General features: G+C 37.3%; 1 protein-coding gene across 1 annotated transcript in view; it reads right to left on the reverse strand.

Moving 5' to 3' along the window:
• Positions 1-12,500, reverse strand: part of LOC113815065 (intermembrane lipid transfer protein VPS13A) — a gene marked incomplete in the record, with an annotated part of 80,758 nt that overhangs the window by 40,925 nt on the left and 27,333 nt on the right. The window contains 4 exon segments of the mRNA XM_070120877.1: positions 4,014-4,150; positions 6,067-6,332; positions 6,684-6,926; positions 7,294-11,356. Of these exon segments, the coding sequence (XP_069976978.1) occupies positions 4,014-4,150; positions 6,067-6,332; positions 6,684-6,926; positions 7,294-11,356 (4,709 nt within the window).

Below are 12,500 nucleotides of genomic sequence, written 5' to 3' on the forward strand. Positions count from 1 at the left end.
AGGCAGGAGGCAGGGTAGAGGATTTTTCCATGACCAAATCCATCATCAGAACCCTGTATTTCTAAGAGAGGAAAAAAGACTTACCATTGATCATGTTTTGTGTGCCAATCTAAGCATTTAGCCAATTTTTCCCTTATCTCAGTTTCCTAATTATCATAATTTTTGTTATTATAAATCCTTGCATTTTGTTCAAATCTGGACTAAAAGACAAAGATATGGATACATGGTAGATGTATCATCTAATATCAAATCATCAAAAGTGCTAAACTCATTGGTGGACAGTACAGAAAGAATCACCATTTTCTGGCCTATTTAACTGTTTCTCATGAGGAGGAAAATGTAGTTATCACTGTCGTCTTTTTGAATGCACACAAAAAACAAAAGATGGGCAATATATTTACCATTGATATATTTTTTGTTTTGTACTTATAATAATGGAGTCTATGTACCTATTTCCTCCTTCTCAGATTCATGACATCCATACTTCTAGGAATGAAGATCACCCGGTTCTACTTTTTACTCCTCAACAATGAAATATATTAGTATGATTTTCAATCTAGATTAATAAGAATTATACATTGAGCTCAACTGAAAGTAACCTGCTCTCATAGTAAATATGCTAAATAAAATCTAAAAGCAAGAAAGACAGAAAAAATAAGAAAAAATGAGAGTCTTTACACAAGTGATTTCTCTAACACCAATATTTAGAAGACATTGAATATGAGGCATGTAAAAAGCAAATGTTTCCCAATGTCCTACCCCTGATGCCTGCAATTGCTTGGCTAATCCTCATGGCTCCTTTTCACAAATGCCAAACTAATACTTAAATTTTCATTTTTCACATAAGTAAATTTGGTATTATGAGTGTGGAGAGACTGGTCGTACAAACTTAGAAAACGTTCAACCCCTGTTATGTAAAACAATTATTGAGCAGCAGAGTGAACAAGTTTAGAAGAGAAACTGCAAAAAAGAAAAAATTCAAGGTAACATCTATATACCTTTTCTTCACACATAAGACCTCCATCTCTATCTAGCTAGTGCGCAACAATGTTATGTGTTATTGTACTGATGTCCTGTCTTAATACCAGAAGGAAAAGAAAGCAAGAAGAGAGGAGGGGAAGGTTCAATTTGGCATTTATAGTTCGGAAAGATCTACACACCAGGAAATATTTCTCTCATAATGAATCATCAAATGGTTGCTAAGCTTCAAATCAAGCAAGTTTAGAATATTTACTGCAAGGCAAGAAAAACAGGGGGAGCAGAGGAAGGGAGTGGGGTTTGGAGAGTGGATGGGAGGAGTAACCATGCCAAACACCAATCGTTGCATGATCATAAGTCTGAGACAACCCAGGAAAACCAATGGAAAGCCTAATGAGGTCCTGGCTTAATTTGTTTCCTTGACTAGATCTAGCCTACTCAATGATTTTATGGCAATCCTTTTATGATGAATAATCAATGGACTATGCATTAAGTTAAGACTGGATGAAACAGCCACATAACATGGTAGATATGTATGATTATTAAAAACAAGCAAACAAATCCCAAAAGAAAAGGCTCAATAATCTGCATATTCAGCTTTCTATCTTTCTGGACTTACATCAATCTTTAACTAGATTCCATCTTACAAAATACTGACATATTTTTTTTACTACTTTCAAAGAATACAAGTTGATGATAACAATCCATATATAAAATTACTGCACTAGAACCTTGAACAATGTGTGTGAAGATTTAGTGCAAAAAATGGTAATGCCACTTACTGTTGTATTCATGTAAAATTTACTCACTCACTCACTAATACACACACTGACACAGACACAAGAGAGAAAGAGAGAGAAAGAGAGATATATATATATATATATATATATATATATATATATATATATATATATATATATATATATATATATATATATATATATATATATAATATATATATATATAAGAGAGAGAGAGAGAGAGAGAGAGAGAGAGAGAGAGAGAGAGAGAGAGAGAGAGAGAGAGAGAGAGAGAGAGAGAGAGAGAGAGAGAGAGAGAGAGAGAGAGAGAGAGAGAAAGATGTTAGAGAAAGAGAGAGAAAGAGAGAGAAAGAGAGAGAGAGAGAGAGAGAGAGAGAGAGAGAGAGAGAGAGAGAGAGAGAGAGAGAGAGAGAGAGAGAGAGAGAGAGAGAGAGAGAGAGAGAGAGAGAGAGAGAGAGAGAGAGGGGGGGGGGAGAGGGAGGGAGGAGCAGAGGGAGAAGGAGAAGGAAAAGGGAGAGAGGCAGAAGGAGAAGGAAAGGGAGAGGGAGGGAGGGAGTAGGGAGAAAGAAAGGGAGAGGGAGGGAGGAGAGGGAGGGAGAGAGAGAGGAGGGAGGGAGGGAGGAGGAGAGGAGAGAGGAGAGGAGGGAGGGAGGGAGGGAGGGAGGGAGGGTGGAGGGAGGAGGAGAAGGGAGAAGGAAAAGCTGAGAGGGAGGGATGGAGGAGAGAAAAGAGAGAGAAAGAGTTAAAGAAAGTTTAGAAGAGAGAGAGAGAGAGAAGAGAGACATATGTAGAGAGAGAGAGAGAGAGTAGAGAGAGAGAGAGAGAGAGAGAGAGAGAGAGAGAGAGAGAGGGTAGAGAGAGGTGGCAGCAGAGAGAGAGAGAGAAAGGGAGAGAGAGAGAGAAAGGAAGGGTAGAGAGAGAAAGGGAAGAGTGAGAGTGGGAGAGTGAGAGTTATATTTTTATATATATTAGATTATTTAGAGTGATAGAGTTATATTTATCTTATATTGTATATATATATATATATATATATATATATATGAGAGTGAGAGAGAGAGAGAGAGAGAGAGAGAGAGAGAGAGAGAGAGAGAGAGAGAGAGAGAGAGAGAGAGAGAGAGAGAGAGAGAGAGAGAGAGAGAGAGAGAGAGAGAGAAAACACCTAAATCAGGGCTTTTTTTAATTCTTTAAAGATTAATTTTCATGGCTTAGTTCTTGGATAGTCAGGATGACGCTTTATATCCATAATAGCATTAAGTGTTATTATGGGTAGAGCTGCTACCCATATGAGGTAAAAATAATTAATAAATGAATGAATAAGCACATTCCAAAGTTATGAGAGAGAAACTATTCCTATGCAGTCTGATACCTTATTCAGGCAAAAAAAAAAAAAAAAAAAATCATCATCATTATCATCTGAGTGGCATTCCTTCTTGTAAGAAATTTACCTTTTTTTAATGGCATCTTAACATGCCTTAATCATACAGAGAATATTGTAAGAACTATGGGGTAGTTTTAAAGTAACCTACTAGTGCTCTGAAATGTAATACAACATATGTTAAGTCAATTACCAAGTAATCTGTGTAAAACAGCAATATCAAGATTGCTATTGGCAAAAGTTACTTTGATTTTGAAGATAATTCCTTGTGAGTTTCCGTTTTCAAGAAAGTTGTTCAGGTTTTCTAACATACTCTCCATGCAATCTTTTTCATTCCTTCTTTTTTTCTTCACACACATTAGGGTTGCTCAGTTGTTTTTAAGTTTTTAAGGCTTCATTGTAATAAGGCAAGTTGTGCCACAAATGAATGACATGGAAATATTCACTGTTCCTTGCTCTATAGTAATGATAGTGTTGAAGGGAAAAAAATAATGACAGTAAAAAAGTAAATCAATAAAATAAAATGAACAAGTGACTGTTGGGTTGCCTTCTGTACAATGAACTAGCATTTCTGATGGGGAGTGCTGGTTCAATTCAGACAACCATAGATAGAACCATTCATGATGTGTGCTATAATTATCCATATGTAGACCTTATTTTACAAATTATACTCCTACCTAATTCTTACTGAAAAAAGGAGTGATATGCAATCTTTGAGAGAATCAAAGCATGGGTGAATAACTTTTAACTAACTTTCTTGATATTTACCCAACTGGACTTTATTGTCACTGCTTCATACCTATGACATGCTCTACATAAATAAAAGTATTTAGCCTATATAAGATAAATTCACAAAAGTAATGCAAGTGTTTATATATAGCTTAGCAGCCTGAACCTACCCTTCCGGCCAGCCTTCATCATCAGAAGCTGATTCTCCACGACTGCGGCTCTTTCCAGATGCTGGGCTTGAAGGCAGAGAATCTGGCTCTTGGTATTTGGCTGAGGTTAAGACTTCAAATCTGGTCTCTCCATCAACCTGGTGAAGAGGATCATGGTTAGTAGGATTAAAATCAGTTAACCAATTAACTAACACTAATTGACTATGGGTACATGTACTGTCCTCTCTTTTTTGTGTGAATTTTCTTGCAAACAGATAGCTACCCAAGTGCTCATACACCAACAAATCAGTAAGTTTGCTCTACATGACCTCAGCTGATTTCCCTGCATCTTTTTTTTCTAATGATATTACTACTGATACTGTTATATTCATTTTTGATTTTAGTGCCCTCATAATGGTATCCAATTCCTAATAGCATTAATATATATATTTTTTTTTAATCAAGGAAAAGAGTAAACAGGTGTGATAGGTAGGCCTAATAACTGACTCCTGGGTGAACAAGCACTTATGTAGCCATATATGTGCAAACAATATCAGTAAACTAAAATCACATTGGACCTGGCATGTATGTCATGCACCCCTAACACATACCTATATACATTTAAACAAAAACTCTTTTAATCAATTCTATACACAGAGAGAACCAAATTTCTGTAACTTCTATGTACATCACTGTAAACATATCACAAATTATCTTTCATCTATCTGAGTTATCAATGGTATGGAATAAAAGTGATTGCCTATTGTGAGATGATTGCAAGCTCATTTCTGAGTGAATCATTGTGAAAAGAGCTTTGCTTTGTCCTGTTCCATAAAAGTGGAATCTAACATTTTCTGCATGTTGGAAAAACCATCTTTATCATACTCAAGGAATCAGATGTGCAGTGCATTGACAGAATGTGCGCATCAGCAAAAGCCTCTGTGAGCTCATCAGTGATGATGCTGAAGGTCAAATATTGTAAAAGAACTGCTGTTACTGTCTGATGAATGATATCACCTTGAAGATGTAATTCTCCATGGTTTTGATAAGCATATTGTATTCTGGAGGCAAAAAAGGGTTCTGAGGTTGTGGCATGGTATGTCAATGGACCTCCTATTCCTTGTTACCACTGGCAGCCTAGAAGGCCAACTTAGATTCAATTCCAGTGAGCTCCAATACTTCTGTATAATTGTGGCTAGATCTGTACCATTCCTGTTCTTGTCTACATCTCATGAAAATAATTAAATGGTACATGGAACTTGGTGACCCAGGTCATGCTTCTGCTAGTCATCTAGTGCAGAACTATGCTTCATGTTCTTCCATACAGCCTTTGTAGACTCCATGAGGTGGGCCAGTGGGCCTCATGCACTTTCTTTGCAACTCTAGGATATTTACTACTTGACACTGATTATACCAATATGCCAGTCTTTATCTACATAAATGTTGGTAAGGTGGTTTATGTGTTTTGCATTTTACTAGTACTTTATTCTATGGCAAGCTGACAATTTTTGCTTCTACCTTTTTCACTCTGCATGACTATTTCTCTAAAATAACTGATAAATGTATTCATTTAATTTCATTCACTCCTTTTCTGTTTGTAATTAATCAACAAATCAGGCCTCGATGAACCTGAAAATAAGGCATTTGACAGATGGAAAATACTCTTTTTCTGTCCAAGGGGTTTAATGAGAGGATCTAATAGCATTATTCTCTTCAGATTAAGTTTCTAGTTAGTCTTATCTGCTCACAGTGGAGGTGACTAAGGGATAGGTGAAGGAGGAGTGGTGGTCAAGTGTTGAGGATTTGCCAGGACAGATTTTTCTTTTAATGTTTGTGTTGCTTAGTTCTTGGATGCAACAGTTGTGAATCCAATTAGGGTAATTATACTTGCTTGCTATCATTTCTGGATAAGAAAAAAATGCATTTTCATCTATCAATGTCTCACAATAAATCAATCACTTTCTAAACTAATACCTGTAAATAATAATTAGAATTAAAGACAGAGAGTAAATGTTTAAAAACATATGGAAAAATAATTTCTAATTTACAGTGGCCATTAATCATGCCTACTAACCTCTTCTTGGGCCACAACTGTGACTTTTGAGTTTGGTCCAATTTCATTTACAACGACGATTTCTTGAGCAATTGGGTTAGCACTGGACACAATGGGTTGTGGTTTCTCAGGTTTATCTAAATATTCAGTTACAAGATCATAAATTGAAGTCATAATGTGTGGTGTCAATGATACTTCCATATGATCCCTTGAGTCAACAAAAATGCAGGTAGCAAGCTCTCCTGTTTCTGCATCTTCTGGGGTTAGAGCAGGACCATCCACTGCATCTAGAGTAGAAATATAAGATTAAGAAACTTTACTTATTTTCAGTCTATTATGTCATCAGACTGACAAGTAATGTGTTTATCTTTGTCTGTAAGGAAAAATAAGAAAAATTAAAAAGCAGACAATTGCTTTCATGGATATCCAGTGATCTATGGTTCCTTTCCATAAGTGAGCAATGCCTGTCCTTTTGGCTCTGAGGGGTCTGTTTTAACAAGTTTTTGCCTATCCTTAATCCTTTATATCATCACGGCAGATTTTCATTCTGACCAAAACTACACTGGCATGAGCACTACACCATGACATACCTACCTACCCACATGCATCCCCAGTCACACAAAGTATTTATATAGTACCTGGAATAAGCTGGGGGGGGTTGAAGACTCCATCAGCTTCCTCTTGAGAATCCTGTCCTTCTGCAGATGATAAAGATCTTTCGTGCCGATCCCTGACTCGCTTTTTATCATCCTCAAGTATATCATCACTACTCTCTTCTTCTTCTGATCCCTCAGAGTCACTAGAGAACATGTGGGAGAATGCACTTGATATCTTGTGTATTAATCCATCTTCAGTTTCAGAATCTGAATCCAATGGATAACCTGAGAAAAAAATTAACAATTCAATAACAGAACTATGCAGGAAAATAATATATCAATAAAATTAATCAAATGCAAAATCACTTATTTAAACCACTGCAAGTGAATATATATGTCTACCATATTAGGGATTTTCATAATGAATAAAACATTTAAGACAGCACAACGTCTAATTCAAGCTGAAGAAATGAAGAATGTTATTACACTTCATCAGTCATTCTTCAAGATCACATTTTAAGAGCTAACATTTTTAGCTATCTTGTATATGATGCAACCTACAGACCATACCATTGCCCCTTTTCTTTTATTGATTGTTGTCTTATAGTTTCAAAAAAATATTTTCATCCAAATCTAAGAGAGTTAACTTTACCTGTGAAACTTCCAAGATCTGCAGTGGAACGCTTAATGCTAGAGCGCTTGATCTTAGATGTTGCATGAGGCTTCAAAACAACCATTTCATTATCCTGGTGTTCTTCATCTGTTGAAGAATCTGAATCATCTAAAACACAGCTGATATAGCTGTTTCTGTTGTTTGAAGAACCACTGTCAACAGAATCATAGTGCGGGCCTGATCGATTGCGCTTGATGCCAATGGGCTGAGCCTGATGCTGCAGGGTGCGGATAAGAGCCTCCCATGGTCTCATCACTTTACCATCTTCACTGACTGGTTCAATGACTGGTTCCCAAGTAGAAAACTCTTTATTGTAACAAGACAGTTGTAACTGTATTTCAGCTTTAGTGTACATGAGCTTTGACCAATCATTGATCTCAGTATTCAAGGCTGCCTTCATCAAAAGCACCGGAACAGCTGACTTCAATGACTGCCTCTCAAAGGACACAGAGATAACTGAGCACCTGATAACCAGTCTCTGCTGAGGTTTAGTTGAAGGATATTCTGGTTTAATATACACTTCATCATCAGGATGTGTGGGAGAAATGTTGGCTGTAAGAGGCTTTGGAGACCAGAGGTCATCCAGGTCAGCTGTTGGTCGCTGAAGTCTAAAGGGTATCATTGGAGGGCTGAGGTTCCTCATCAGTTCTTCCACTACATTGATAAGCAAATGTACTATTGGAGGATTCAGATGAAGATGGATATGAGAGACTTTAAGTTCTGCTCGCACACCTTCCTCTACACTTCTAAATACCCAGGATCCTTCAATGTCACATGGCATCATGATGGAGTATGGGCTTTGACCATGATAAGTATACATGGTAGCAAATACTTGACATCCATCTAATGAGAAGTGGAAACTCTCATTACCTGGATGTCTGGAATAATCTACATGGATTTCACACCTCATAACCAAAACTCTGCTAACTGTCTCATCTGGGTCTGCAAAAAGTACTATCTCTGGTCTTTTAACCTTAAGTGATATGGACAGAGTCTTCTGATCATCCATATTGCTTGTGACTGTTGACAGGTAACCACTCGTGCTGTCCACTGAACTTGGAGGCCGCCGAATAATTCTCACACCATCTACAGTAGTTCCAAGGTCACCAACAAAACCTGGATTAAGAATACCTCCACTGGTACTTGCAGTACTTGGTATTGCACCATTCACATATTTGTACATTGCAATTGCAAATCCCACAGACATGTTTAGTCTTGTTCTTTCTACACTGGCCTCAATTGCTGCATCACCATTTGGACTAACTTTATACATAAGATCCATCATTGGTGGGACACTCACACTAAATCTTCCAAAATTCATCTGCATTTCACTGCTATACTGACCAAATATTTTTTTTACTGCATGACTGTTATCTGTTCTCACATCAAATAAATCAAAAGAGTGCAATGTAAGCCGTACATCCATGCTTCTGTCACTATTCATATCTCCATGCACTTCAATCTCTCCAACTTCCAAACGACACAATGCACTTGCTGCATCACGAACAGGTGAACTTAGAACTTCATCCATATCAGTATAAAGAGTCACTGTCAGCCCATCCAGAGATATGAGAGCATCAGCAATTCGGTAGATATCCACTGAATGTGTAAGAAATGCTTGCAACCGACCAACATTATCATCACCAACTACTGGAGTACCAAGATCAACTGGTGTGAGTGGCTGGGAGTGAATGTTTGTATCTGTAAATTGAGCCTCAGCCCTATTCTGTGTCATAACAGCCAAAATGGTATTGAGGTCACACTGCCCCATATTTATGCATAGAGCCCCCATGTGTATGCCAATATCCCAAGATAAAAGATCTCTGCACTGAGGTATCAAGGAACGTTTGACATCTGCTCTAATGACTGCAGGTTCTAATATATCTTCTTGCATCTCTAATCCACCACCCAAGGTCATCACAGCTCTATATATCTGCAGGGGTCCAAGCTCAACTAGAATGTTTTCTATAGCACCACCTCCTCCTCCTGGCACTGCCTTGAACAAGTTGTCAATCTTAAGATCTCCAAGATTAAACACTAACAAACTTGGAGAGTCAGACTTTTGAGGAACGAGGACTGTTGGTGCATGAATATCAATACTTAGGCTGATCTTCCTTCCTGAAACCAGCTCATCAATACTTGCCCCTGCTGCTTTTTCTGCATGCTTAAAAGCAATCTGAGTTCCCTCTCTGTTCAACACTGGTTCCATGAACCTTTGGAGGTCTGCAAAGAACTTACAGAGGAACACACACTGTACTCTTCCAATTCTGATCCTGAGTGATGCATCAGGATTTATGCCATGTGGAGAAGTGTCAATTTCTTCAACACCTTTATGAGTTGGACTGAAGTGAACCAACTTTATGTCAAATACTCTATCTTCCTCTATTTCAATTATTCGTGGATGGAGAGTCATATCTGAGAGATCATCTACAACCAACTCTAATAGAGATGCTCGAAGAATTTTCTTTTCATTAGCCTTAAAGACACATTCACCTTGTAGACCTCCAATCTTTGCTTGTAAAAATTCAACCTCATTATCACACAGTTTCAAGCTGAGAGTATGGAGATGTGTAGCAAAGGACCACTTGGTTGCCCCTGATGGAACAGGAGGATCCTCTGGCCCCGAAGTCAGCCATGTCATGAAGCTGTTGGGGATACTTACTTTTGGTATCTTTTGCTCAATATGCCCTAACTTAGCTGACAGTAATGTAAGAAAATTGGTTAGTGTTATAATAGAACCTCTATGCCACACTAAATTCAGTGTTGAAAAATCAACAACTAAGCTCTGTTCACATGAGTGAAAATGAGATTTGAAATCTGGACAATTGGCACGTACTTTGCGATACAATATAGTTGCTACACATCCAGTCTGTGGTGATGAGACCAGCTCCAAATATTCCCCAGTGGGATTATGATGATACTTATCAACAAGATGAAGAGAACTCAGAGTAACTTGTACCGCTGGTCCATAATCCATCATGGCTGACTCTACTACAAGATGTGTAGCTCTCACCATCAAATAAGGTCTTTCCCCATGTTCATTTGAGCGTGATATGCCTACTACAATTTCATCTATACAAAAACGTGACAAAATAGTAATCATATTTTTAGGGGATGTGTTGTCTTCAAACCCAGGTACATCAACTGGTTTTCCCCAAGTCTCTCCTTCATCATCACTGTTATCTGAAGCTGAGAAATATTTTTCCAATTCAAGACTTGTTTGAGAAATTGTGTCAACTGATGAGAGAGGCCTTACATGTCTGAGTAGAGGAGGTGTTGCATGCATATCTGTATTATCAGGTATCAGTTTCTTCTTAAGACGGTTCAACAAGTTATCTCTTATTCCCAACAATTCAGACACATTTGGTTCTATTAAGCAGTGCTGAAGATCTAGATCCTGTCTTGGTAATCTTCCATTGTCGACAGAATCTGGAATAATCATTCCTGAATGCAGTACAGGCAAATGATGAGCAAATTCTACAAGATGACTTAAGCGGCTGTCTGATAGATTCAATTTCAGAGGTGTAATGTGGATATCTATCTTCTGTCTTGGCTGTTGTCGATATTCAGGATGAATGCTATTGGCCAAATCAACCTTAACTCTTACTCTAGGCAGAAGGTGAGAATCAGAATCATCACGTGTTCTGTGGACCCGCCACTCATCACCTGAATCAGCAAACAGTACTTGGAGTTGATTTACTGTAATGGTTAACCGATCGTACAGACGTTCTTCAAGTTCCATCCTTGTTGCATCCTCCAAATCAACAGTTTGGCCTCCTATCTCACTGTTGACCTTTAGTCCACCCATATCTAATACTAACACATTGCCTCCTTTCTGTATTGAACCATGTTCTGGCAGTACAATATATGGGCTCTTTATATCTATATCCAAGTTGACAGTCTTGTGTCGCGCAATTGCGTATTCAACTGCTGCTCTGCCAGTATTGACCATCTCATTGAGGGTATCCCGGGCCACTTCTTCAAATCCTCTGTACTTTTTGTGAGGAACTCGGAAGAAGTAAACGATCTCTGCACAAGCATGCTGAAAGAAAATGTAAAAAAATTATATAATCCTTGTAAAAAAGTATTAGTAAATTAAAACATTAGCTTGTTTTACATAGAAAATCTCTGTAAGATATAACCCAACATAACTATCATTAATATGACAGCCAGGCCTTGTATCGCTTGTGTGTATAATATAAATAACATTACTTCATAATCACTCAGATGCCTCAACAATGTACCTGCTTTTTCACAATAAATCTAAATAAATCACTGGATGACATTTACAGTACCACTTTGATAGTAATGTATTGTAAATGCATGTATGAAAGCTAATTTCAGCATCTCTCCAGACTACTATTATTTGTCCATATCCAGAAAGTCAATTTTTTGAGCTCTCTCTAAGTTTAGCAACATCTAAGTTATCAATTTTCTCTATATGTAATTCTACAACCTTTGTATTAATAAGGAAAGTATTTACTAAAACAATGTAATAAAGGAAATCCATGGGACAAATTGGTACAGAATGTTACAAACATGAGGGTTTGTGATGCTATTATTCCTCTTTATGCTATACCTCGAATCAATGATGGCTTATCATAGCAGGAAATAAACATTACTGCTTTTCTTCTTTCTGAATATCAAGACCTAGTCTTCAAATTTCATCTGACCTCTGAAAAGGATGCATCATTTGCTAAAAATAATCCCTGAACTGAAGAATGTAGAAACTATGATGAACCATCGCAACAGTTTACAGAAGAGAAAATTCTAGATTTCTATCTTAAAACCTCTATAATGAACAAAAAACTACTATTCACCAAGGCTAACTGCATTGATGTCGTGCTGAGAGCATTTACTACTAGGCAGATTTGTCTAGATTCCCTTATAATATCCAAGTACACTTTATGCTTGACAACTCATAAATTGTGGCACATACAGGACACAGAAAATTACATTTTGTGCAATTCTTGTCATCCACTTGCACTCTTTTTGTTCCAGCTTACTATCATAATGAATAAGGATGATATATTTTGTTGAATAACTTAATAACTTAATAAAATTGATAACTGATGCATACAAGTTATTCATGTTGCAAAATTAGCAGAAGGGAATGGGTTCAAACTATAGCTGTATATACTAAATTATTATTTGCCTGCTGTATCTTAAAAACATTTTAATGTTTA

This window comes from Penaeus vannamei, chromosome 4 (genome assembly GCF_042767895.1).
Source record: "Penaeus vannamei isolate JL-2024 chromosome 4, ASM4276789v1, whole genome shotgun sequence".
Classification (NCBI taxonomy): Eukaryota; Metazoa; Arthropoda; class Malacostraca; order Decapoda; family Penaeidae; genus Penaeus; species Penaeus vannamei.